Source organism: Bombus huntii, chromosome 16, assembly GCF_024542735.1.
Source record: "Bombus huntii isolate Logan2020A chromosome 16, iyBomHunt1.1, whole genome shotgun sequence".
In the NCBI taxonomy this organism is placed as follows: domain Eukaryota; kingdom Metazoa; phylum Arthropoda; class Insecta; order Hymenoptera; family Apidae; genus Bombus; species Bombus huntii.
In genome coordinates this window covers 5,478,082-5,505,974 of record NC_066253.1, presented here as the reverse complement: position 1 = coordinate 5,505,974, position 27,893 = coordinate 5,478,082, and the positions used below count along the sequence as shown (strand labels likewise).

At 32.5% G+C, this 27,893-nt stretch overlaps 5 protein-coding genes across 11 annotated transcripts; 2 read left to right on the top strand and 3 right to left on the bottom strand.

Moving 5' to 3' along the window:
* Window positions 1-154: 154 nt before the first annotated feature.
* Window positions 155-10,798, bottom strand: LOC126874270 (transcription factor RFX3). 5 transcript variants are annotated; one of them, XM_050636074.1, is made up of 17 exons: window positions 9,257-10,798; window positions 8,411-8,721; window positions 7,993-8,185; window positions 7,659-7,703; window positions 7,206-7,311; window positions 7,046-7,145; window positions 6,787-6,942; window positions 6,379-6,510; window positions 5,914-6,095; window positions 5,347-5,817; window positions 5,151-5,272; window positions 4,982-5,079; window positions 4,771-4,926; window positions 4,484-4,686; window positions 4,253-4,406; window positions 4,124-4,175; window positions 155-4,045 (listed from the first exon to the last, which is right to left on the bottom strand). In XM_050636074.1, the coding sequence occupies exons 1-17, from the start codon at window positions 9,303-9,305 to the stop codon at window positions 4,002-4,004; spliced, it is 2,574 nt and encodes an 857-aa protein (XP_050492031.1). In that variant the 5' UTR covers window positions 9,306-10,798; the 3' UTR covers window positions 155-4,001. The 5 variants fall into 5 exon arrangements, with proteins under 5 accessions (XP_050492031.1, XP_050492033.1, XP_050492034.1 ...); XM_050636076.1 differs by having other exon boundaries at window positions 7,993-8,173; XM_050636077.1 differs by lacking the exon at window positions 7,659-7,703 and having other exon boundaries at window positions 9,257-10,797.
* A 3,378-nt stretch (window positions 10,799-14,176) lies between these two features.
* On the top strand, window positions 14,177-17,218 carry LOC126874281 (sorting nexin-30-like). 2 transcript variants are annotated; one of them, XM_050636107.1, is made up of 7 exons: window positions 14,177-14,330; window positions 14,582-14,737; window positions 14,840-14,950; window positions 15,060-15,224; window positions 15,299-15,494; window positions 15,570-15,844; window positions 15,923-17,218. In XM_050636107.1, exons 1-7 carry the CDS (start codon window positions 14,259-14,261, stop codon window positions 16,280-16,282), a joined length of 1,335 nt encoding a protein of 444 aa, XP_050492064.1. In that variant the 5' UTR covers window positions 14,177-14,258; the 3' UTR covers window positions 16,283-17,218. The 2 variants fall into 2 exon arrangements, with proteins under 2 accessions (XP_050492064.1, XP_050492063.1); XM_050636106.1 differs by having other exon boundaries at window positions 14,186-14,423.
* Window positions 16,363-21,203, bottom strand: LOC126874268 (uncharacterized). 2 transcript variants are annotated; one of them, XM_050636071.1, is made up of 10 exons: window positions 21,038-21,203; window positions 20,518-20,636; window positions 20,166-20,411; window positions 19,935-20,056; window positions 18,484-19,866; window positions 18,194-18,403; window positions 18,001-18,110; window positions 17,712-17,926; window positions 17,390-17,646; window positions 16,363-17,325 (listed from the first exon to the last, which is right to left on the bottom strand). In XM_050636071.1, exons 1-10 carry the CDS (start codon window positions 21,197-21,199, stop codon window positions 17,240-17,242), a joined length of 2,910 nt encoding a protein of 969 aa, XP_050492028.1. In that variant the 5' UTR covers window positions 21,200-21,203; the 3' UTR covers window positions 16,363-17,239. The 2 variants fall into 2 exon arrangements, with proteins under 2 accessions (XP_050492028.1, XP_050492029.1); XM_050636072.1 differs by having other exon boundaries at window positions 19,941-20,056.
* Window positions 21,204-21,252: 49 nt separating this feature from the next.
* Window positions 21,253-23,764, top strand: LOC126874275 (vacuolar protein sorting-associated protein 33B). Its single transcript, XM_050636096.1, has 6 exons — window positions 21,253-21,714; window positions 21,785-22,008; window positions 22,087-22,593; window positions 22,668-22,898; window positions 22,979-23,304; window positions 23,387-23,764. Exons 1-6 carry the CDS (start codon window positions 21,557-21,559, stop codon window positions 23,648-23,650), a joined length of 1,710 nt encoding a protein of 569 aa, XP_050492053.1. The 5' UTR covers window positions 21,253-21,556; the 3' UTR covers window positions 23,651-23,764.
* Window positions 23,748-27,851, bottom strand: LOC126874269 (eukaryotic translation initiation factor 3 subunit C). Its single transcript, XM_050636073.1, has 12 exons — window positions 27,708-27,851; window positions 27,291-27,396; window positions 27,065-27,197; window positions 26,689-26,973; window positions 26,472-26,569; window positions 26,275-26,402; window positions 25,784-26,194; window positions 25,500-25,709; window positions 25,278-25,431; window positions 25,001-25,216; window positions 24,110-24,926; window positions 23,748-24,001 (listed from the first exon to the last, which is right to left on the bottom strand). The coding sequence occupies exons 2-12, from the start codon at window positions 27,381-27,383 to the stop codon at window positions 23,868-23,870; spliced, it is 2,679 nt and encodes an 892-aa protein (XP_050492030.1). The 5' UTR covers window positions 27,384-27,396; window positions 27,708-27,851; the 3' UTR covers window positions 23,748-23,867.
* Window positions 27,852-27,893: the final 42 nt, after the last annotated feature.

The window sequence follows — 27,893 nt, the reverse complement described above, 5'->3', positions numbered from 1 at the left end:
TCGATTCTGGGGTCTACATGTGATTTGTGCGAAACGCGGGTAACTTTGAAGCAAAGACCTTAGTCTAACATTAATGATTATTGTATTGTTTACGTTATAGGTATTTCATGTTTTGTAGTAAACATAAAAATGAAATTAGATGGTATCCGGTTGATAGATTTCAAGTTTGTTAAGTTATCTTTATTCTTTTAAATGTCTCTCAATGAATTATTTTAATGAAAAATACTCGTCAACTAAATGACTTATGATAACATCACAAATTAGATAACAAACGCAATCTTACAAGTTTTAAACATATATTTATTATTCAATTTTTGTGATTCGCACATTCACACAGTTCTTAGAGCTTCTTACACCTCACATAATTTATATAAATTGTTTATCGTTTTGAGCTGCATTCAGTAAAAATAATCTTATTTAAGCAGTAATGAATGACACTCGACTTGTGCAAATCTGGAGGTATCAAAATATTTTCTTTAAGTTATAAGGAAAACGATACTTTTACTTTTCCTCTCTCAAGAGTATCTCTTAATTTTCTTCTTTTTCGTTTGTTCTCAGTGTTCATCTCTTAACAACGTAGTAAATCTTTTTTTCTGTCTTACAATTGGAATTATTTAAGGCCGTCTTCTTTCGCAACATAGGAAACTGTGTTAAGTTTGATCTTTTATCATCAACAACAAGACTACAATTGCTTGCACTTTGTGATAATTATGTGAAACTTACGAACAGCGATTCTACCTAAGAAGTACAAAGTACAAGCAAGTATCAATGAATACAGAACCGTGCAAAACATTTCTTTTTGAATAGTATCGTTTTTGTGTAATGTAATAAGACATTTCTATTTGATTTTGATTTTTAAATGCTGCATTTTGAAAATGAATTCGTTTAACACACATTTCTATATTCAATCATACTTGCCATCATTGCATGAATTCTTATTGACAAAAAAAGAAATATAGAAATTTCTTAGAAAGCCATTCTTATGCTAAGTACACATATCATTAATTTTTACATGTATAAGCTCATTATAGTTATGGAAATATTCTATCCTTTCCTTTTGCACACAAATAATATAACGCGCAACCAATGGTCAATTTACTGTGTGATACTCAATCCCTGTTCTCGACTTAAATCTATAAAAAGTTTGACTAGTATATATATGCAATACTTTTATACAATAAATAAATATACACATATATATATATATATATATATATATATATATATATATATATATATATATATATATATATTTGTATCCTATTCTCGTTAAAACTATTTACGAACATCGCAATGTAATAAATTTGATCAGTATTTAGTACCCTTTATTATGACCTTTAACAAAGTGAATTTTACTTTGGAAGAAATCTTTTTTTGCAAAAAAAAATCGTTTAAATATATTTAAAAGAAATAACCGCAATTTTTTGCTCGATACAATATTTTTATAAAATGCATACATTTCCTCTCATACATTCATTTAATTCTCTTTTCTACTCCATCACTTTGAAAAAACTTCCTAACTCTTTTTTTACAAAATAAAATGCTATAAAAGAAGCCCTAAAGGAAGAGCATAACTATCTGTCCCATTCATCTTGGTCGTTTGGCCTCGATTCTTTATATAATCAAGGTACAATAAAAAAATGTTCGTTTCTTTCTTGTATGAAATAAAAGGCACCAAGTTTTGCCAAACATTTAGTTTGTTCATAGGAGTTTCTATCTTTCAATTTAATATTGAATAAGAATAGCATCCTACAATGGATTTAAACATTTATGCAATTACTCATTTCCTACATTTCGAGATACGTTCTGATAGGATTTCTCTTGGAAAATCAAACAATTCGTATATTTTTACATAATAATTCTCGATTTCTTGTAAAATACGTAACGTGCTTTCACAAAGTCTAATTAAACAATCTATATAGCAATGTTTTGCAATAAAAAATACGTTTACATCATCAATTCTGTATTTGAGTAAACTCGCATGCAGGTAGTAATAATCTTGAAAGATAATCTTTTAATATATTCAATATTCATTTAATGTGCAAGCATTAATTGAACTTTACTTCAGCGCAAGTTTCTCAAATAAAGTACTTTTGTTTTATAAATATGGAATTATTAGAGTAATTTTCTGACATTTGGTAATAACCATAATAAGCAAGTTACTGAAAAAATATGTCAAACAGTACACATCAATTTCATTGAAACTTTGTACTTCTCTCAAAGTATATAATAGTGTGTGTATATATTTGTTCATATCACTAAATATATGAAATAAATATATAATATGACATAAAATATGAGAAATTCAGAAATATGAAACTTTTATGGAAACAAATAATAATAGCTATAAGTTTTTATGAACCTACAGTGTACAACAAATTATACTCTCTCTTTCTCTCTCTCCCTTTCTCTCAATGTACACTAAAATGCATAGAAATGAACATATCAAATTAGAATATAAGTCTTTTGGTATCATATCGTAAGTCGTAAATAATTATAGTATATCTCCATTAATTCAGCTAATTTCCACATTTAGGAAGTGGCTGTGATATATATGATTAAATCTAATCATAATCATAAATAATGAAATCATTATGTAACACGAAATCCAATTTCTAGGCCATCAGGCTGAAATAAATAAATACAATAAATGATGAAATCATACATAAAAAAAAAAAGTATGTGTGTTTTCAACTTTTGTAACAACTTACATATTTTGACATGCTTTCATAAAATAATACATATATAACAAAAAAGTATAACATGAAATTCACAATGTATACTTAAAATTTAGTTAGTTTTTACTACATAGATAAGTTACTTGAGTGTCTACAAATACAAATCATCTTCTGTAGTTAAATACATTAAAATTATGTAATAAATGCGAAGTATGTTTGAAGACACTCACAGTTTTCACTGATACAATTTGCAATTTTATGTTTTTCTTTCTCTTTCATATTAAATTTCAACAACTGTGCAATTCTCTGTCATACCATTCATATATATACATTTAATGTAAGAACTATAATGTATATTCTATCAGTAAATCAAAACGATTATATTATACCATTACATTCGCCACTTTTCTCATCGCTGTTTTGTACTATTCGTTTAAAAGTACTGAAAGAATATATATAGAGTATAACACACAGACGGCTTACAACAGAACTTTTTTACGCAGCTTTATGTATAATTAATAAATTGCATTAAAAAATATGAATGTCGGAAATTTTTAAAACTGGCATCGATTATACCATTATAGTAATCTAATTTGAATCTGCTCCAGTAGGAACAGTTACTTTTCTTACTCTTTCTTTTGACAATACCGTCGACAGGGCGGATCTTGTAAAATGTTACTCAATTATTTGTGCAAAATAGAATCCGTCGATATGAATTCTAGGAGAAAAAGGTTTCTCCGTTAAAAATGCTCTCTTTCCGACTATTTTCTTTTGCACAAACTGATGTTTGTTATTTTAAGCTCACTCGACTTAATTTTCATGTAACATGCTAAAAAGTAAAGTACATTAGGTAGTCAAAGTTCAAGTTATTAGTGGTAAAGTTTAAGACTTTTCGGAATGCTCGGAAGCTTCAAAGGAAACGAAATTTATAGTCGAGTAAGCTTTCAATATTGAATACTATAAGGGCATGATAAATTCATGGTCCCATACACATTTCAAGGATGTTTCGACTAGATGATACATTAATGTACTAAACATCGTGCCAGCGATACGTTACACTTGCATCATATACTCGTATGAAACGAGATTGCATTACATATTCCTACACATTATATCACACAAACTTACTTAGATTGTATATATCCTGGGTGTTCGTTATGCAAAAATCTTCTTTGTTCAAGTCATAATACAATAAGATCTCATCTTATATAAAATTATAATTTATGGGACTAGTGTGTTAGTAGGCCTGCATGCTCTTGTGCTAACGTTCCATTCTCAGGTGCTACTGGCTTATTTTCAAAACTAAAAGACGTAGGCACGCAGTTAGCTTAATTTCATACGCTTTGGTTGACTCGTGTTCGACGCATCTAAAAAAACATTTCTAAATTACAAATTCCATGTAAATGGATAAAATTCATGAAAAATATTAAGCAAGCATAACTTACCTCCATTAGAAGTGGCCCCAAACGCGCTAACTAAAGAGCAATTTTGACTTTTCTGAAAGAAAATAAAAGCTATTAATCCAATAATTATTAAAAATATTATATTTTACATTGTCTGACAAGAATACACACATCTCCCATTACTGCTATTGGAGTTGTCCCTGTGGCAACTGCTACTTGATGTTCAATCAAATAAAACATATACTCATCATACAATAATCGAATTAGATGAAAAGATCCGAAACTTGCTGCGCTTCTTAAAGTAAGGTCACGAATAACCATGGAACTATTGAATGAATAATAAAATAATAATCAAAGATATAAGGAATTAATCGTAATCTTTTACATATTTGAAATAATTACCTATAAAAGGACCATTTGAGCAAAAATTGTCGAGCGGCCTTTGCAAATGTTGGCTTTTCCTCAAACGGTTTAAGAACTTGAGTCACAACGCTCTTTAACCAAATTGCCCAATCTTCCAATGAATTTTGTTGTTGTAATGTTACCTTAAAGTCTGCTTCCAGACGTTGTACCATTGCGTAATCGCATTGGCATACCCACGAAGCCTGCAAAATATACATATATGCATCTTTCAGTGTTAGAAGAGGTACACTTTATATTAAATTACTAAGCCTTAATAAATTAGATACCTGTTCTTGTACATTATGAAAATCAACGCGATTCAGATCAGCTAGCATTTGATTTATTTGACTAGAATTCTGAAGCACTGCACGTGCAGCTTGAGCAAGATGATTCAATGATGTATAACGCCTTAATGTCTGAGCAAACGCAGATACAGCAGTCAACTAAAATAAAATATTGTTAAAAAAGATATAATTCTTCATTATTTTCTAATACTACCTTTATTTGAGTCATTTCTTCAGGGCAATCAGCCATTGCTGATGTCAACCACGATTCTAGCCCTTTTGCAAAATTTCGGATAGACTGTGTTAATGAACCTGGAAATTGTACATCAATTGTTACCGTAATGATATTACAAATATATAATGGCGTGATCAATTCAACTCACTTGGTATGGGTCGCAACACATTAGGCATTAGTACTTCCACTAAATTTTGATAAAATGTATAATCAACTTTTCTTATGAAATCTTGAACTTCTGAACATTTACACATCTGATATAACTTAGTCCTAAATAAACAGTATAAAATGTCTTAAAATGTTTTTCAGAAATTTCTTTAAAAAATCGAGTATAAAAATCTTACTTTGATAAATATTTTTCTTCTTCACATTCATCACCATTATTATTGTCCTGGCTACGCCAAAATTCTCTCCAAAGACTTTCTACAGTAGCGAACTCAAAGTTGAGAACAGCATCTAAAAAGGCTTCACAATGTTCTCTGTATATACTACGAAACGTATCAATATCCTCTAACGTGCAATCTTCCGGAAGGGACGAACCATGTCCGACTATTATTTCTGGAAATTCTGGAATAGCACCACTCGCCTCACCCAGATACTGATGATATTGTGGCGGTGAATTGTTCGAAGAAATGTTCGTATTCGAATGCGCATTGTTCTCATATGTAGTATCCTGTTTTTGGTTCACGAATTTGAATCGTTTCGTTTGCGAATTTGTACCATGTTGCTGACGCGGTGTTCCATCTTCATTTAGCATGACTAAAGGAGAACTGGGTTTAACACGAATTCCATAATAATGATACTTTGAGTTTCCCCTGTGGAAGATGATAGTGATTAAAACATAATTATTTACAACATACAATTAAAATATAATGCAGAGTGTATTTAGAACAAACAATAAAGTCCTTTACCTTGTGCCCAATCGTCTGGTTCTTAAACCCAAAAAAACGGAACGTATTAATTTCCCAAAACTTGCGGCATTTACAGGATCTAACTTATTTTCAGAACAGTGACGTAGATAATGATTGTAAAGTGTGGATCTTGGAAGAGAAACACCATCTGCTGTTTCATAATTTTCAAGCAACCAATGAACCTGATTATATAAAATTCATTATAAACTTCAGAATTATATTATTAACAAACAACAGATATATAACACTATATACATAAAAAATCAGAAAATAAAATGCTAGTTCAAACTACATATAACACCCACACGTGCTAGTAATATTTATGTTAGAAAAAATCTTTCTTGCATTATTGGCGAATCAAATTAAATTTTGAGCTTGTATAAAGCATCTCTAAAGAAGCAGTTTTGCATGCTACAACAAATTAGTACAGCTAAGCTTACAAATAGAGATTATGTATCAGCTTACTGTTGCTTGGGAAACTCTAGTGGCATGCGTCATATTTGCAGCTGCTGCTGCAGCATCTTCCACGGTGACAGCAGTACTTCCTGAATTACCGCTGATCAAGTATGCCCCTCCACCCCCGCTAACCACAGTTTCCTATCAAACACCCAACATACCAATACCACATTAAATCCCAATTTCGAAAAAGTAGCTTCATTATAGATCACCATTCGCTATTTAATATTCTAGAGCAACTCGATACAAATTTATATTATATAAAACAATAGTATATATATATATATATATATATATATATATATATATATATATATATATATATATATATATATATATATATATATATACAGAGTTTTGCAAAATAACAAAGAAATTGAAAGCAATGGGAACCATAAACATGCATTGCTATCTTACCGCATTTTCTGTCTGCGGACTAGCACGTGCAGCAGCTGCAGATATTAACGCGTGTGCTGTCGGATCCCCATCTACAACACTCTGTTGAATAAGGTACGTGCCATTGCCCTGGGATAACAATTGTCCAGTTGTAGAATTTGAACCTTGACCAGTAACCTACATGCAATGAAATATTATTCACGATAATACTAAAAGCCACACATTACGTTAGAATTACAGTTACATCCACTAATAGCAGATAAGATCTTTTATAAATTACCTGAGCATAAGTTACTGGTGTGGTTGCTGGTGTGTAGTACTGACTGGACGCAGGAGTATACATCGCTCCTGCTTCTCCAACAGCATATACAGGGTATGTCCTATGAATGATAAACTATAAAATTTAGTGGAACGATTGAATATAATATTGATATACTTACATCTGGCCATTTGTCGGTATATACGTAGAACCATCTCCCTCAACATATTGAACATAGGTGGGATGAGAAACCGACTCGGACCCCACCGCTTCCGGTTCACCAGACACTGAAACAAACGCGATATATTTCAATATATTTATATAGACAACACTTTCACACGAATTAAGCTTCGTGAAATGCATAATATTTAGGAGTTACGCAGTTGTATCTTGCCAATCACTAGAAAAAATAGAGTGCATTTAAGTAAGTGCTTCCACTCTTAAAATAAAATTTAATATCTACACGTATTTAAATTTATTTATATTTTTCTTTATTATTCATCCATATAAAAAACGTACTATAACATGCAAAATTAATTAATGCATATTAACGAATAATACATAACTTTTTTACAAGTATGTTGTACATTAGTAATGAAATAAATAATGCATGCTAATTATATTCTGCCCTCACCTACTGCCGTTGTGAGGGACGCGTAGGATGGTGAGTCACTGGTGCCTAGTGTGGTCAGAGTAGAAGAACAGAGGTGCATGTTTTTCAGCAGCATGGAAAGGGCCAAATCTCTACTCAAACACTATAATTTTTTTTCAAACTGATCCTGATACTCACCCCTAACATATACTTATAAGGAGTCTCTCGACAACTTATCGCGATTTCCTTTTATATATATCAACGGTATTTTTTAAAACCAAGTTCTCAAATTTGAACGTTTTGCAATTTTCGACTCGGCAATCAGCAATTTTGCGACTAACAGCTGAATTGAAATTAACTTTGACTCAAAACGCACCTGTTACTGTAATAAAATGCGGAGATCCACTGACAATGGTACCAGCAGACGTGGATGCAGCGTCAGAATCAACAAGAGTATGCTGACCAGAATGGGTAGTATTCACTACAACTTGTGCTGTAACATGCGCTGGAGTACCTGTTGAGCCGTTGGAAGAGTCTGCAGCTGTTTCAAGCGGATCCTGAACCAATAACTAAATTATTATTTATAGTATGCATGTTCTCATGATCAACGGTAAATTTCTATATAATAATATAAATATTTAACACAGCTTCTTCATTTCCAATAATATCAAACATATATATAATTGATAAATATAAGGTTCCATACATCATGAAAAAAATTTCTTTAAAAGTTCTTTAAAAAAGGAAATCTTTTAGCAAATAGAGAATTACTAATACTATGTAGTTGAGCAAACCTGTATAGGTTGTAGATTATTTGGACTGGAAGGATCAGGACTGGTAACAACAGTAATAAGTTGCTGTCCCCTCGTAGACTGACTCTGTGCTGCATTACCACTGCCACTGGAGCTGGAAGTAGTCACGACAACAACGCTTGGCTTAGGTTCCACCCCCACTGTTGTAGAGCTACCCCCACTGTTATTAGCTCTGGTGGATGCTGCGAGGGCATACTGGGCTCCTGTCGTAGTCATGGCAATCACTCCTTCACCTCTCTCTACTCCCACTGTATCACCACTACTGCTACCTCCCCGTTTGTGAAGGGAAGAATCTGTAGACGTATACATATACAAATGCAATAAATATCAATAACGTTCTCCAGCAGACTCGACACAGGAAGAACTGCTATAAATTCTTTCTATATGCTTATGGCCATTCTATAGAATGCAATCACTAAAGAAATATAATTGATTCATAAATAAAGGAAGCAAAATTACTATAAAATCTATAGATTGTTACAAACTATTCCACTTTTTTACAAGTATTATGTACTACTTTTTGGAAAGTTTTTAAATGAAAATGAGAAAGATAAATATTTCGTAAATGAATAAAAATTTGATGTATATTTTGCTGTTTAGATGTATTATACAATGTGCAAGAATGTATTGATTATTTTTTATAGTATAACAAATACGATCGTATAAGTATCGAAAGAATAACAATATAGTAGAGTTAATCATTTTTATTATAATAAATTTCAGAATACATATTGTATACGTTGATAAGCAGAAGCAGGGAACATAATCGAACGGTGATACCCGCGAATCGGATGTTAGTTATAGCGATAGATTAACAGACACCCTAACCTACATATAAGAAGAATCGCCTACGTAATTTCTCGCAGGTGTGTAGCATTCAATAATCTATAGATCAAAGAGAAGCCTCAAAGAGCGCTCGAACGAAACACGGCATTGTCGTTTCGACGTATGTGTAGCAAGATGTATTGGTACACCCTGTACCTGTAGGGTGACAGGTACCAAACAATGTTTCAAAGGGAAGAAAACGAAAGGGCGAGGGGTAGTGGCTAAAATGTAGCATACGCGTGGATGGACATAGAACTCTTGTCAAGGGGATTGAAAGCATCGATAGGAAAGGTCGGATCATAGGTGCAATTAGAGAGTATTAAAACTCCCTGCTGATCAATAGCAATAAATTTTATAATTAGCCTACGTACCCGTGAAAAAGTTTCGATGGTAGAAAAAAAATACGATATAGAAATTCTTATTGTATATTCTATTGAAAAAAGATATATTAATCGTTTTCTTTGCAAATATAATATCAACATAAAACCATTAAGACACTATTAATGTAATAATTAATTTGAGAAAAAAATATATGAAAAATATATTATTTGATATCAGGTATTATGTTATTCTATAAAATGGTGGTTTCATTAGAAAGCATACTGTGTATGCACCTGGCCTCTGTTATGCATGACTGCATGACTGATGCCTGAAAGTGTTCTGCAGCACACCTTATTTGTTACTTTACATTGCATGTTCCCCATATATAATATCACATATATTTATATACTTTCAAATATCTTAATATTACAAGTCTTATCTTATAAACATAATCTATAAACATATTGGACAAGACACATTGCAGTACTTGAAATTTTAAGTTTATTGCAGCATCATTTTTAAAATAATTAGATGGCTGAAGGTGGGCTTTTTCTTTCATGCTTCAAGAAGTACATTGATAAGCCCATTTTAATTAAATGCTACACAGGGTTCCAAATATTAGATATCCCCCAGGTAGGGTGCACAATAAAATCACCAAAGCGTAATGCAATAGGGGAATATATAAAGCAAGAAATCTGCAATGATTTTCTATGTGGGAGAAATTAATTAATCTTTGCTACAGCAAATACTTAGAAGATATACTGACCACAGAAAATATAACATTTTAAAAGGAATGAAATTTTCAAATCAGAGGATTAATCTAATTGGTCCAGAGTCTTTTTCTGTAAATGTCTAAACAACCAAACGATTCATAGTCTTAACAGTGTAGTGTGAACATTTTCAACAAATCTTCACATAAAAAGGCCAAACAGTAACGTATGAATGTTCATAGTACGATGACTCTGCATTAAGAAATACAATTATGAAACGTGAAAAAATTCTCAGAACCATAAGTTATTTGGATAGTTCAGCTTACAGCTATGAATAATCAAATTGTATAAACTGTCACTATACAAATACATATTGCAGATGATAAAATTAATAATATAGCAGAGTTTGATAAGACGCTAGTACGCTGTATGTTCGAACACGTTACGTTCTGTTTTCCGTAATCGTGTTTGGAAAATTCTATGAACACGCGCATAAACAATAGTAATTAGAATCGTAAGAAAGCGCGGTTCATACGTTTCTTTTTTACTCACCTGTCTTCATGAATGGCGTGTACTTTCAACACGACGCCCGGACGCACTTGCGCGACCGAACGTGTCCCCCCACGTATTTCAATCGGGCTTTTCCCGTTCAAGGAACTGCCGTAGTTGTCACCCAGGAAACCACGCGGACAGCCAAGGCACCGTAGAAGTGGAAAAGCGGAGCAGCACACTCCGACAAACCTGTATATTTTGTTGTCGACGGCTGGTCGGAGTGTTGGTTGTCTGCTGCTGCGGTCGCCTTGACTACGGCATCACTGCCCGCGTCACAACCAGTACCGTACCTAATCTTCGTTTAGCTTAGGGTGCTATAACTACCCTATACATATATACAAAACAACCAATACTACGAACTACCACTATTATTTATGCTCTTTCAGAATATACCCTTTTATGTTTTTAAATTTTATTCTTTCAAATCAACGTTTTCTGATTAAGCTCACTATTTTCTCTAAATATTGTTAAATTCGCCCTTCTCCTCATTCTTCTTCTATACATACGCTCACAGAAGTATTCGAATATCCTTAGGAACTTTTATGTATATATTATAAAAAACATTTTGAAATTTCATTATTACTATAGTAAAACATGACTATCGTGATTCATATTGGTAAAATTTGAGACAGATCTGAAAATGTGCATAAAAGTTACAAGATATTTATTGGAAACATACACTTTGCAAGGATAAGCACAGTATTAACAATCAATTATTTTCTATATTAATAAGCCATAATATTTTACCAGACCATGTTTAGCACTAGTTTTATGTTTAAGATTACTATTCATTCTGTATACTAATTTTTTACTAAGTGTATGTTTACAATAAATGTCTTGTAACTTTAATATACATTTTCAAATTGATTTCGAACTCTATAATTATAATCACAATAATTGTGTCTCATTACAGTGCTAACAAATTTTCAAAAAGGTTTATGTAACGCGTATAATATATTCATAAAAACAGTTTTGTGTTCAGTGTTCAAATATTTTTGCGAGCTACTATATATATGTAATTAGTAAGATATAATAAGTAAATGTACTTTAGAGTAAACGAAATAGTATTCGTTCTTTTTAAACCATATTTTATTAAAGTTTCGGCCATCTTCAAGTTTAATTTGATAGACAGTGAACTTAATTAGTATTAGGTTTTGTGTATGTTACGTGATCAAGCACTTCTATCGCGACCATAGTTAAAATCATCTTATAAGTTACATATCCCGCAATACACAATGATATTTAGTAATTAGATTGCGGATTTTTATGTAAATTTATATTTTTGAGAATATAATTTAAAAAGTAGAATCTCAGTAAAAAATTCTTTTAACTATCAAGTATTACAGAAGGCACTATACTTTGAATACTTCATACATTTTTTCGTATTACGTGCATTTTGTGCAATTCTGCGCTTTCAAATTTCTTATAAACGCATAAAAGCCGAGTCTATTAATAGTCGATTAAAACCGAGTAAAAAATTATTCTTATAGAATAATCTTGAACCGGGTCTATAGAATTATTGATACGCCTATGAATAATGTCGCGCGTGCCCTTCTTCGACATTAACAGTCGGACTCGATTAAATCACTAAAATCTATAACATTCGTTTAGATAAAATTTAACTCCAGGTTTTTTTCCATAGGAATCCCCTTTTCGAAAAACAGCAAATGTAACTCATAAATAGAAACTGTGTTACATAGCAGTTAGTGTATGTGTGCGCAATCGCATATCAATGCGCAGCCTATACGTGATACCGACTAACTGCATTATGACATTTGCTTTGCTCCGATGAATAATCATTTAGATTAGCCGCTGATTTTTACTCGATTGGATATGCAATATGTCAGAGTATCTTTAATTCATCTTAATCTGCATTTAATTCGTTTGAATCAATCGATCATACAAATACACCGCGCTTTCACGCGGCGCGCTGTTCGAAATTGTCGAAGAGTGAGAGATTGTAAATAACTGACCAATCATGCACAAATATAATTACTAGATTGCGGATTTTTATACATCTATGGGAAGTCTGATGATGCAAAAATACATCATAACGCACAATGTATATAATGTGCACAAAAATATAAAATATCCAAAATAGGATATTTATTATAATATTTGATAGTAGATGAAACAAATTTCTATTTAAATTAGAAATTTGATTGGAATTTTATCTCTTTAGTTATGTTCATAAAAATATAAAAATGCATAAAAATCCGCAGTCTAGTGATTACTATTATCGTAACAAAAACGAATAACCTGTATGAGATCTTCCTAAAACAACTAAATATGTTTACACCCAATGACAAAAATGTTATATTTTAAATAAACTTTCGCTGCACGTTTAACCTTCTGACAGGTGTAGGAAATATGTAAATGTAAAACTTACTTGGCAACAAATTTTGAGATCGATAATAAATAATCGGCAATGAGGATTCTTCCGCCATCATTATGGAATATCTCTTGGAAAAAATGGAATTGTATTCGTCCTCTTCCTGCCACTCCATACTTTTGCGAAGTACACGCCAAAGTTTTAGAGTTTTAATCGCGGGAAAATCTGTCGACTGTATCCCGAGATACGGTTTCCACGGGCGTAAATTATTTGCTCTTTACGCCAGAATGTCGTAAATTTTTTCAACCACGTTTCATAACAACCGAAGATCAGATTATAGTTCTTCAATTACAGAGAGAACAATATACGATTTTTCTCTTATAAGAATCTAGTAAGAGAAAAAGTGCCCATAAATTGTAACACTTATAGATTGTAATGTGGAATAATGATTAATTTGATTACGTGAAAATTATTTATATTCAAAAAAAAGGATGGTCAAAAAATACCAAATTCGTGTTCCTTCAGACATCTAAAATCCTAGTTAGGCATCAGGCAAATAAAGGTACAACCAATATTTTATCGAAAAAACGTCATCTAAATAAAAAAAGGATGAAATATAGCGGCAATTCTTCGTATTCAATACATTCCCTCTTGTTTCAAAAGTAAGTTACAGTATAACTATAAAAACATATTTCATGGAATATTTGCCTTAATTTGTCGCGTTTTATTAATTAACAATTTGAGCAATATGTTTTTATAAATCGTTTGGAAGTTATCATCATTCGAAGTCAGAAAGTTCTAATTCGTCTTTCGGAACACCGTCGGCTTCATCTACATTTCCTCCAACTTTCCCATCATATTTATTATAAATAATTGTACTTTTATGATAACTTAGAACTTATAGAATGACATCTTATTAGGATTTTAGAGGCCTGAAAAGATACAGATTCGTCATTGTTTGTTGACCGCCCCCCAGTTTTTAAAACATGATCAATGTGCGTATCGTACTCGTGATTGACCTAATGCTGCGCATTGTGACGCAGGACGCAGTGCTGTTAAAGCTGTGTGTCTGTTGCTTGACAGTTTAAAGATGATGACCTCTTCGGAAATCGAGGTAGAGAACTTGAGTGAAAAGAATGTGGAAGATTCTGCAATTTTAGAAGTAAGCACAATGGCAGTCGGCGGTGTTATTAAGCAGGAAAGCCGCGATGTCGATTTTCTTTCGAATTGTAGCACGTCCGTCGAGGGTTCTGTGGTGAGGATATAACCTATAATATCTTTGACAGTCACTGCATTACAACGATACAGAAATAAAAATCACGAGTTTTGCATAATGTCTTACTGTATACAGTTAATAGCTTTAATTATTTACGTTTAGTATCGTGTTTTATTTAATGCAACTTTTATTTCCAGATAGCTTCTCCCTCCATTGACAGTTTCTCTACTCTACCAGAGCAAGAAATATCAGATTTTCAAACAGATTCTAGAGATCTACAAGTAAAAGTAGACAATCCTCAGAAGCATCTTGAAACGCTTGAAACTTATATTACTTTTCGTATAACAACAAAAGTAAGTTTTATTTCAAGTTTATAGTTATATATCTGTAGAGGACGATAAACCAGCATTGATAAAGAGCATTGATAGAATGATAAACTTTTTGCATCATTTTAGTCCATGAGACCAGAATTTGAGGAAGGAGAATACATTGTCAGGAGGCGTTACAATGATTTTATTTGGTTGCGACAAAAATTAGTGGATTTATATCCTACACATATCATACCAGTGAGCCATTATATATTTTTGAACCATATTAACTCTATGTTTACTTACTTATCCCCAGGATAGTTTCATAACTTATGAGAATGATTAAATATTAATATTATTATTACAGCCAATGCCTGGAAAACATACGTTACTTGCTCAGTTAGATCGTTATTCCAAAGAATTTATCATAGCACGCATGAAGTTGTTACATGTATTTCTTAACAGAGTTGTGAATCATCCAATTCTCAGTTGTGACAAAAATCTGTACATTTTTCTGACTACTAAACCTGCAGTAAGAATATTTTTGTCTCTTATATATTTATTTCTTCAATATACTTTTGAATATTGTACTTCCATATTTTTTAGGAATTTCTTATACATCGTAAAAATCGTGGAAATGTTCTTGTTAAAATGACTGATTCTCTACAAAATATCGCAAGTACATATACCATGAAACAGCGTCATTTTGAATTTGAGCAAATTCGGGATTATTGTACAGCTCTTAGCGAAAAATTAGCAACTGTAGATAAAATAAATCATCGTATACATAAGGAAAGGCAAGGTATAACCAAAGATTAGTTGACTCGTTATATTAATTACTTTTTATTATGATCTCAATTAAATTATGTTTTATTAGACTACTTGCTGGAATTGCATCAATTACATCCAATTTTCACCTTATGGGCAACTTCAGAGCCAGAATTAGCTTCCTTTCTGTTAGCTATTGCTAAAGCAATAGAATGTAATGCAGTGGCTCATCAGAAACTCTTAGAAAACGTAACGAACGAGGAACGAGAATACATTTCATATGTAGATGCAGTTAGAAATGCTTTATCCCGACGGGACTCAATGCAAATTGAATACGAAATGACCGTTGAAGAATTAGCAAAGAAAAGATTAGAGAAAGATCAGGTGCACTTTACATTTTGTTTTTAAATGTAGTTATTATTAATAAATTGCGATATTTTATGATACTAATTATTCAAATAGCTAATGGGTCTTACAAGCGGTAATTCTTCAACCCAAAATTGGGGTGGATCACTTTGGAAGGCAGAATCCCGTGACGAAAAATTAGAAAGACTCGGACAAACTATTCCACGACTAGCAAAGCAAACAGAATTATTGCAAGATCGTGTAGAATGTGCGAACGAAAATCTCCGAAGTGATTTACAAAGGTGGAACGTTGAAAAGCAAATGGATTTGAAAAATATGTTAATTTCAATGGCAGATCGACAAATTCGACATTATCAGCAGTGTATGAGTGCATGGGAAGAAATTCTCACTGGTTTGAAACTGGATGGAATAGGATCCGAAGTTAGCGTAGGACCACCTATCAAGATTCCCGTTTGAATTCTATAATCTTTCACTTTCGTACATACAGATAGTAATTATCTTATGCATTTATAAAGGTAAGAAACTTAAAGCCATCCTTCGCCAGTAATGACAAATATTTTATTGCATTTAAGAAACTGACCTTTCCAGTTTCATCGTCGCTGCTTCAGCGAATTAAATAACTTTATCTCTCAAATCTTAAATGTTTTTTGTAGAAAGTACAATCGGTACTTATATACATTACAATACAGTGATTAGTCGCACACGTTGTGCACATTTATATATGTATTTCAGTTTTCCAGATATAAAAAGGTTTATGGTAAAATGGCTTTATAATACAACACGGTTACGCGAAGTTAACGCGAAAACGTAAATAAATGTATTTAATTCTACAAATCTAACTAGAGCAAATTTTAGCATAAAAAATTAATTAAGAAGTATGTTGAGATATATTTTTCCTTTGCTAATTAATTTTGGGACCAAGTACTAAATAATTTGTTGCTAGTTATTCCATTTCTTTGAGACCATATACAATACATTCATTGACAATCAGTTCTTAGTTACTTATATCTGGTAATTACCAAAGTTTATCTATAATATATAGATAATCAATATATAGCGCTAGAATATAATTTACAAAGTTCAAGCAAACTGCTTGTAATATTCGTTGTATTATTATTCAGTACCTTTAGTCTACGTCATTAAGTTTTGAACAATCCATTATAGCGGCACTTAACAATCAACTTATTTAGGTAGTCTCGTGAAAAAAGCACAGTAAGAATCTATACAACGTGTTACATCTGTTGCTATTCACGCTTGGAATTAATAATTTTTTGAAATAGTATCATAAGTGTATGGGGTATGTTTCCAATACATTCAGTATATTGTACACGCTATCTTATTGATGATGAAACTCATAGATTTGTAACACTAAATAAATTATTGTTTGCGACATATCGTTTAGTCGATAATTATTTACTCAATCGAAGAGTAATTTGGCATCGGTGTTATGTAAAATTCCACCAGGTTATCCAAATCATAAAGTCTAGTTATAGATTCGCCTAAAAAATATATCATGTATTTTTTATTTTTTAAAATAATGTTTACTTCATTTGGAACGCTTACCTGCCAAAGTCATTTCATTATGCAAAAATCGTACTGTGTGCGCATATGGTTGTTGTATCTTTTCCCTTAATTTTGGCGCTAAACGTCTGGTCGGGTTCCATAATGGACTACGAAAATTTGGAACGTTCATACAATTTGGCTTCCACGATTCGGTTTTTACTTCTTCCAATGGTAATATATCAGTTATCCTATATTGGCTTGTATTAATGTTCCATGTGAATTTGCATCCCACTTCATACTGTGTTCTCTCTTGAGAGCTATATTTCACCAAAATAAGTATTTGAGGTATAATGAAAATTCTTGAACATAAACTAGTACGAACCATTGAGTTTGACTACTAATTTCACTAGCCTGTATCTTCATTATTAATAGACAGATAATGTCACCACTTAACGCACACACATCTATTATTTCTATATCATAATCACTACAATGCCAATATTTCTTCTTAAATCTCATACAAATCCAGTCTGCAATATGATGAGAGAACGTTTCAATATCGAAACTTAATTGATTTATCGAAACGCATGGTACTATCTAAAAATTCAATAATTGTTTAAATTTATCTTATCAATTGTTGAATAAAATCATTCAAATTTTAAGCATAATACCAATTTTTCAGCTTTGCTATTGCTAATCATTTGCATTTGAACATAACCAGATCCATGGACATGCATAGGAAGCACACATTGGTAACTCACATATCCTCCTGTTTCCTCATCTGTAAAATGTATATATATATGAATGCTTATGCTTGTTTGTTTTTATTTTAATTACCAAAAAATAATAGAAATTATAATATACCTTCAACATCTGTAATAACTGATATCATTTCATCATCAAGTTCTATGTAACTTCTCTTGAAATGTGCAGTGCATTTTATACTAGGATACTGTAAATTTATTTTTGGAACTAATGGCGAGGAATTAACAGAATGCTTATTAGAACGATCTCTACTTATGCCTCCATTGGATAGTTGATTCTGATTCAATGGACGTAGCACATTTTTTTCCGCTAATAAATTAAAATAACATTATTGACTTCATCTATCAATAAGATCGAAGTGCTCCCTCGATATGGACAATTCAGTTTACCTGAATCAATGATTAAATCATTCGACAAACCAATATCCTGAGTAACGCTGAAATCATCCGTTTCACTCTGATCGGAATCCACCCAATGCTTCTTACCGTTTGGCAGTGCGGGTGACATTGTAGGAGAGGACGATATCTGATGTATTGAACAGCCACGATGTTTAAATTGATCCCGTATATGCTTGAAAGGAACTATGTTCTCGGCATCCTCAGTTTCATCGCAGAACTCGTACTTCTTATCAGCAAGTCTTCGTTTCCGGAATGAGCTAAGCTTTTCACAAGTCTCTTGCGCTTCGTCCGTAAATTCATACGCCTTTTCAGCTTCGAGGATAAGCTTATGCGTAGCTCTTGTCCTCGACTGCGTCGAATTCACAATGGGAGGAGGAGAATGTAAATTAGATCTTTTGCGTGGACTTGGATGACGAAAGGATCGTGACACAGGAGGTGACATTAACCGCGAAGAACATGAAGAGGATGGACTTATAGAGACCGAATGAAGAGGAGAATTAACAGAACTGACATTGCTGTCCTTTGAAGCGCCAGGTTGAGGAGAATTAGAACGTTGACTGCGCGTGCTTTTATGACTAGACTCTGAATTCCGGGTTCTCAAGATGTCTGAGGGTGGTGTGAGAATTGGCGAAGACCATGTCATAGTTTTGAGATCGGAAGGAAGTCTTTGTGGTGTAGACCGTGGGGAACACGAGGGATGCTTCACTAGTGTGATCAGATCACTACCGATATTGAGTTCCTGGGACATGTCCTCACAGAAGTCCTGTAAGATTTTGTCTCTGACAGAAATCGCTTGCTGTTCGGTTCGTGAGATCGGACTACTGTTTCGACATTTACACTCGATGCTGTCGGAACACTCGCACGGCTTAACACCTACGACATCAGCAGACTTATTTATATCACAGGCACAGTCGCTTTGATTGCTGCTTGAGGTATTTAATGAATCACGACCTAACTTATCATCTAATTTAATTGGTTCTTCTAAAAAGTCATGTTCTATACTCGACTCGCATCGCGGCGATTGATCCACCGCACATTCAGGTGTGCCTATTTTCTCGTCGGAACTCTCATAACGTTCCACTGTCTTTGTGTAATCCAATTCTTCAACATCACTCATGTCTAACGGCACTGTGTCGGGAATTACAGTATCCTGTTTATCGCTAGACTTCTGGTTTTTTGATTTTGGAATGTCCAAGTCCACCCTGAGCACATGTAAAAAGTTGCCTGTGTTAACTACCACATGATTCCAGTAATTCAAACAGACAGTAGCACGGAACCTAGGATATGGAGAAATTACTTCATAGGTGGTATGGACAGTGAGTCCATGTTGAAGACAATTACACCGTACACAACCATCCCAGTTTGCTGCAAGCTCTGTAAAAAATCAAACAAATATTTTTTAATTTACTGCAATGCATTTTATACATGTAATGTTATATTACCTTCACCTTCTTCTTCATAGGATGCTGCTACTTTTAAACAGTCCTTACAATTTTCAAGAGATGGTACTGTAGTTATTGTTAAGTACGCTCTATCTGTTGGTTGAAGGTGTAGCCAATTTGTACTAGAAATTTATGTTTATTAATTACTTTCACTTACTTCATAAATTACTTAATTTACTTTGTAAATTTGAAGACTTATCTGATAAACAAAATAATTAAATGAAATCTTACCAAAGACCATGTATCACTAGTTTATTCCTCTCCAGTGGCCATTGAGATATAACAATACTAAGTTCTCTGTAGATAGTGTAATTACCAAAAAGCGTGACTTCTGCAACTTTACGTGCAACATGATTTGGAGTAAAGGCCCACCAATGTAACAAGTATTTGTACAAAGAGGTAGTGCCACTCACATCCATGGTATATGTGTATGTAAGTAAAAACTGACCACATTGTGTCAATCCCATTACAATGTGTCTTCAATAATAATAATTATTGTTATTACAAGATTCTCAATGAATGAACATTTTCTCATTTTACTACATTTCCTCGTGATATAAATTTACGCATGTAATAAACATACCCTGCTTCAAGTGCTGATTTTGGGATTACATGTAATAATGGTAAGTGTCTCCATGAAGGTACAGTAGCAAACAGTCTTTCTTCTGAGGCATAGTTGTGCGCTGATAAACAACCTCTGATCTGTAAAAATTAATATTTTTTTATAATACCCTCATCGTTCTTCCTCTCTAATTAACAAATTTTAATAGATCACTGTTGCTCTTATATTTTTTAATTTCTATTTCTTATAGGTATCATGTAATCATTAATTCATTTAATTTACAGTAGAGAACAAACAAGAGAGATTAAAAAACTTCATGAGCAAGAACAAAAGCACATTTTTTCTTGCATCCATAAAATATTAAGCACTATGTATCATTTAACAACAAGCATGCAACACCGAGGAACGATTTAAATTTTCTTCCTGGACATGTCTTAATTGTTTTTCTTTTTTTTTCACATTATCACAGAATTTTGGCAGTTATTTAGGGTCTGTCAATTTCATTAACGCTCGTAGTAAGTTGAAGGTTAAGCAACATTACCTCTCTTAAAAATAGCTTCTGTAAGAAATGTCTTTTACTGCGTCGATGAGACAGGCATGGTTTCTGACCTACTATCACGTATTCCGATTTTTCGGAAGTAATATCAGAGAACCATTCATAGCAACAATCTGAGGTAGTATCGGAAGACGATGCGTCCGCCATTTTTAAATAACCCTACTGAGATACTATACGCATACGCGTGAGTATTGAAAGGATTGGAAAATACGTTTCACTCCGGTTTACGAAGCTCTGCCACATGGGTGCACTAGTCGAGTTGTTTGTTATGCTTCCTTTAAAAGAAGTATCAATTTAATGTGATGTGGTTTGAAAATCACTTGCAGTTCAAAAGAATTTTGATAGACGAATAAAACATTGGAATTCCATTATAGTTTTTAACTTTACATCGATATCATGTCATCGAACAAAAATATGCAGCATCTTCATAACTCATAGTGGTTAAATAATTTTGTTACTACTTATTATCAAATTATCGAAATTTATAATATATATTAAAAAGATATGGACATCACGTTGGATGATAGATTGAATGTATTACAACAAATAAGTCAACGAAAACTTGTTGAAATACTGGACGCGATTCCCGGAACCAAAGACTTAGTGATAGAGCAGAAACTTATGAAAATTTTGGACAGTTTTGTAGGAGTTTCTGTACTCAAGTAATTATTTTAAATTAATGTGGCATGTTACTTTTTGAACAGATATTAAATGATATTATTTTTGACTTAGACGTTATGGCGTTGAAAAGATTTATAAAATGGAGCAAGGCTTGAAGCTTTCAAATTCTCAACACATCTTTTTGGTTTCAAGTGATTTGATTGCTTGCAAAAGGGTACTAGATCAAATACAGTCAGAAATTCCTTCAAATATTAAACCACATGTACAACCATATCATCATATTCTAGTTACTCCATCTGTACCCACTGTTCTTAATTCAATAATCGAAGAAGAAGGTGAATATTTTATTATGCAATTAAATAATCAATAGTTGTCTCAGTTCCATTAGAGTAAGAATGCAAATGTTTGTTTAGGATTATCTGGATTAGTTACATTACAAACATTATCTTGGGAATTTATAAGATTAGATGGGAACATCTTATCTTTAGAAAACTGTATGTTTATTGATCTTTACTATCACAAAGATACTACATTACTGCCAGCATTAGGACGTAGCTTATGGTCACTGCAACTTATACTTGGTTCACCCAAATTGACACTTTCCTTTGGAAAGTATAGTCAGCAAATGTTCAAAATTATGGAGTCAATGAAACACTGTTTAGGCTCCTCTAATATAGAAAATGAAATAGGAGCTTTAATTATAATGGACAGGAATTATGATTTAGTTACGCCACTTTTAACCCCTGTAACTTACGCTGGATTATTACACGAAGTAGTGGAAATAAATGTTGGTACAGGTATTTTGGGCAAATCTCAAGTTAAGCTAGATCCAGATAAAGATCAAATTTACGGGGAAGTAAGAGATACACCATGCAGCGAAGTTTTTCCAATTTTACATGGGAAAGCGAAATCTTTAAAATGTATGTTCTTATATATTTCTTTTATTAATTTATTTTTCATAAAAGTTAGCAGTATTTTTAATGGTTCATATCAGTGGAACAGAATGCGATACAAACAATGAAGTTATCCGAAATGGAAAGATATGTAGCGACGAGATTACAAAAAACTAGAGATCTAACGCGACAACTTGCTTTTCATATTTCTGCTTGCCAGCTAATAGCAGACACATTAAGTTCTGACTTTCAAACCTTGCAAAAAATAGAGAAATGTATGCTTGAGTGCAGAGAGAGGAAAGAGTGTTTGAGTCATATTGAGAGATATGTAGGTATGTAAATTCTTTTAATAGACAACACTATCTTTTTTCAGATGATTTTATTCATCGCGATCTTACAACTCATTTTTCAGACGATCATCCACTAAGAACCTTACGTTTATTATGTTTATTATCGATTACAAGCGACGGAATTACTCAAAATGAACTGGATTCTATACAAAAACTTTATCTTCATGCTCACGGTTATAAACACATACCGTTATTTTATAAATTGCATAGTATAAGTTTATTGAAGTATAGGTCAGAAAATATTTTACACAAATTACCAAATTGGAACAGTGAATGGAATAATAATGCACAGAAGTTAAAGCTGTTACCCAGTTACTACAAGCAAATGGAGCAAAAAAGCCGTTCGTGTGCAAGTTACGTATTCAATAATGTTTACGTACCACTAATTGTTAGTAATATTATTAATTAAATTAGTTTACTTGATAATGTTTAATATTGAATGGAGTTGACAAAAATTCACATCTCTATAGGCTCAAATATTAAATATTGTTGTGAATCAAGAAAAGGATACTAAGAGTCTTGACGAATTAACAAATTTATCAAACTGCGTCATAAGTGGCCAACGTGGTTCATTATTACCAAAAATGGTAGTGATATGTATCATTGGTGGTATTACCTATGCCGAAATAACTGCTTGCCGGTTTATAGAAAAATCGACTGGGATTCGACTTGTACTAACCTCGGATAATATAATAACAGGTAATAAATTGCTGGAGAAGGTGCAAGATATATGAACATCTTAAAGATGATAATCAAAAATTTGTAACATTTATATATAAAGTAATTATATGTAAATAGTAGCAAACATGGAAGTATAAATATACACTAAAATAGTGATTAATTATTTATATACTGTTATTTTCAACATTATTCACATGAGTGTGTATACACGGTACAATGATAATCCACTGTTAAACACCCACATAAACAATATTCAATGTTCCCTGATTTTTAATAATTTCGATTTTCTTCTCGATTACGATCCCGATCACGGTCCCGTCTCTGACGGCCCCAATCTTGTCCCTGTCGATTATAATTTTGCCTATCACGGAAGTTTCCTTGATTTCCTCTTGAGAAGAAGTTTCCTGTGACGTAAGACGTTCATCATCATCAGTATTTTACAATCATATACAATACAAATCATTTTACAATTTTACAATTATTTAAAATTACTTAAAGTTTTCATAGCTTACCTTGTTTCATTTCGAAAATACGTTCATTAGAATCCACGAAGTTGTTTACTTTATCGGTAAGCTGCAATGCTAGAGATTGTAAACGACTTGGTTCGCTGCGATGCATCACAACCGTTTCTGTTGGATCATCCAAAGATGCCATAAGTTCCTCGTTGATAATCATTTTACTAATGATGGAATGAACAACAGGTCGCTTCAGTTGAAACATCTCTGCCAATTTTGGCATAGAAATCGAATCATAGACGTGGGAATACGTGAACAAGTACGTTCTTAAAGCCTCTTCTTTGATTAATCTTGTGAGCATGTCACGAACTTTGTCCGCTTGGTAAAAGAGGTCCCAAACTTTAGCATTCATTTTTTCGTTAATGATAAAATTATTGCAAGCCAACCAATTTCCATTGCGCATCGCTTTTGCCGCCGCGACAACGTGTTCTCTCATAGATTCTGGAGGTCCAACCAAAGACTGACGTTCACTTGATCTTAACTGTTGATAAAATGTCTTGGAAATCATTCTTCTCCTCGCATCAAATTCATGTGCAGCCATGTACGGAATTTCAATGAGCATGGCAGAAACTAAATAAACACACTCAAGGAGTTCCAAATTGATATGCATATGGAATGGCATTTGCCTTTGTTTTTCGATTTTTTCTTGTTCTTTGCTCCGTTCATGTTGTCTTTGAGGAAGAAGACCTTGTGCCAAGAGTTCCTTTACTTTACCAGTCACCATTAAATCAACTAAACAATTGTGTGCGTCTTTAATATTCGCGTGACGGAATGCACATAAACCCAGATGAGCAATAGTTCTGTTGTATAAAATCTGTAATTGGAAATAGAGGGGAAAAAATTCATAAGAATATGGAAAAGCATAATTTCATTATAAAGGATACAAACTTGTGTAGCTGGATCGGAATGCTGAATGGTTTCTTGTAAATGGGACATCAGAATAAGATCACGTGCTTGAAACCAGTTATCGTGAAGAGCATGATGATAAACATGAGAAAGAATCGCACGAGTTCTAAGTCTGTCTGTCCCGTCATGAGCATAAACGTATTTACAAAGCTTCTCCATAACTTGCACAGATGTTGCAACGTCTAGACCAAGTTCTCCCTGAATATGTATATATTATATTCTTAGATTTTTATCTGTAAAATATTAATTATATACTTACTTCTTTTTGTTTAAGAACATTTGGATCAAATTTATAATATAGATGTTCAATTTTACGTAGGTATACGCGGCAAAGTTCAGAAACTGTGCCTTGCCTTTCTAAATATTCTTGAACTTTATCTATTATCATGGACACTTGTTTCTCATCTTTCAACCTAAAAAGATGGTGAATATTTTCGTCTACATTTTCAATTTACTAATTTATTTAAATATATATACATACCTTTCTACATATTCATTACTGTGTGGATCGCATTCCTTTAATAACTTAGTAAATTCCTCATCTAAACGTTCTACTAACGTTAGCACACATCCATGTATTTTATAAGGCGGAGTTTCGTACTCTTCTGCATCCTCAGATACCACTTCAGCGATAACCATATCTTTCGTGTTCAAAAGCATATCAAGCATTTCTGTGATACGTTCTAGTATCCTGCAAAAAAATAATTTATTAATTCATAAATTGGGATGGTTTCATATTCTAAAAATTTAGAATATAATACCTACTTTGACCAATATTCAGGTTTCATTGCATCTGATACTTTTGGGTTGTAATCGAAAATAGAGGACACGATAGAAAATTTAATTTTTACAGCTACTGCTGGTCCAAGATTATGAGTATCGGCTATGGATTGCAGTTCGTGTAAAAGTTCAATTTGTTCCCTTCGATCGGTACGTTTTTTACCGCGAGCCGCGATGATCTCAGAAAGTTTCTTCAAGACAGCAGCAACATTAATTTCTGCATCCTTCGCAAACATTTTCGGCTTTTCGGATGGAATGGCTACACCGCCTTTGACAGTTTCCCATTCACCTTCTTCGTCGTCTTCATCTTTCTTCTTTTTCCGTTCCTTTTCTTTACGTTCCTTTCGCTGTTCCTTTCGTTTTGTCTTGTCTTCTTCTTCCTCTTTATCTGTCACTCTATTTCAGAATATGCCAATGTTAATATTACATTAATTAATTATTACTTTCATCTATTTGTGTGAATGAGTTAAACATACTTTTTGATAAACCGTTCACGTATATTTTGATATTGACCTTCATCCTCACTACTTGTACTCTCGCTATCTGAAGAACTACCCCAGTCAGATTCACTTTCACTACCTTCTTCTCCATCAGCTATGCTTTTCTGTAAAAGTATGATCTTGTTAATATCAAGAAAAGGAAGTCACAAAATATTTTATTACATATAACAAACCTTAAATTTAGAAGTATCTGGTTCACTTGCTTCTGATCCAGCCTTTTTGAAAGGAACTGCACTGTCTTCCTCTTCCTCAGATTCTATAACTTCCTCAGCTAGATTTTAAACAATGATTAATTTTTATTTTAAATAATTAAATTAGAACATCAGTAAATATTATTGAATTACTATTGAATTGAAATATTATTGAATACTATCAGTGAAATTGACTCACGTTTTTCTTCCTCCTCATCATCATCCTGATCTGGATTTTCTCTGAATTTTGCTATATCTTCTTCAAAATCTTTATTATATTTACGCAGTTTCTGACGCAATGAAGTCAATGACTTTGAATTGTTTTTTGACATATTTTTACGACCCTCACGATCTTCCCATACTTCATTGATAAAATCTTCCATTTCTACTAAACATCTGATGTAAAAACGTGGTGTTTGACCACCTTCTTCCTTTGCTATTACAGGCAGAGCTTTTTGATAAGCACGCATTAAATCCTCGAAACCTATAGTTACAATATAAATGATTTTAATTAAATGAATACTTTATGAATAATTTATATTTGTTTAATATCATTAAACTTTGTAAGCACTTACTGGACAACATGCTACTCATATCTTTGATCTTTTTATAATTTCTTATGAGCTTGATGAGATTTGCAATCTCTTCGTATCTTTTTTCTTTGGTTGATCGTACAACCCTCTTAGTTTCTTCTTCTTCATCACTGAACTGAAAAAATTTTACATTATGTTAATTCAAATTTTGTATGTTTGCCACGGTATAAAAAAGGAAATAATGAAATATTATAATGTTTAAATTTACAGTAAAAGCTGTAGTCGGTGCTCGTTGAACCTGCTCCTCCTCGGAAGCACTATCAGATTCAGAATCTGATCCAGTAGCAAAGAAACGACTCATGTTTAGAAAAATACTGTGTCAGAAAAAAGGAACAAATTTAGTAAATGTTTAATACTTGAAAAGGTGGTATATAAATGTATATACTTTATTATTAATAAAAATTTTTACATATATTTATTTATAAAATTTTATAATATAATATGATAATAATAAAATTGAAATTTGAACTGTGCATGTAATAAGAAAATCTGCTCTGTATATGCGATAATTTTTAAGCACATGGTGCAATAGTTTGATTAGTATTAGTTTATGTTGAGCACGCATTGCTATTAACAAAAATGATGTAAAAGTATATAAATTTTATTTATTCATTTATAAACTTACGTATTACAAAATTGATCGTTTTTTTCGCTTCAAATGGTTAAACTGCCACAGGTTAGAATGACAACGCCATTAAAGGCTGATACATCATAAAATTGCTGTGATGAAAGGTGTTCCAAAAAAAATGGTGGAAAGTTTTCAAATTCTCCTTGGTGTTTTTTTTTATTCAAATTATTATTAGGACAAAAA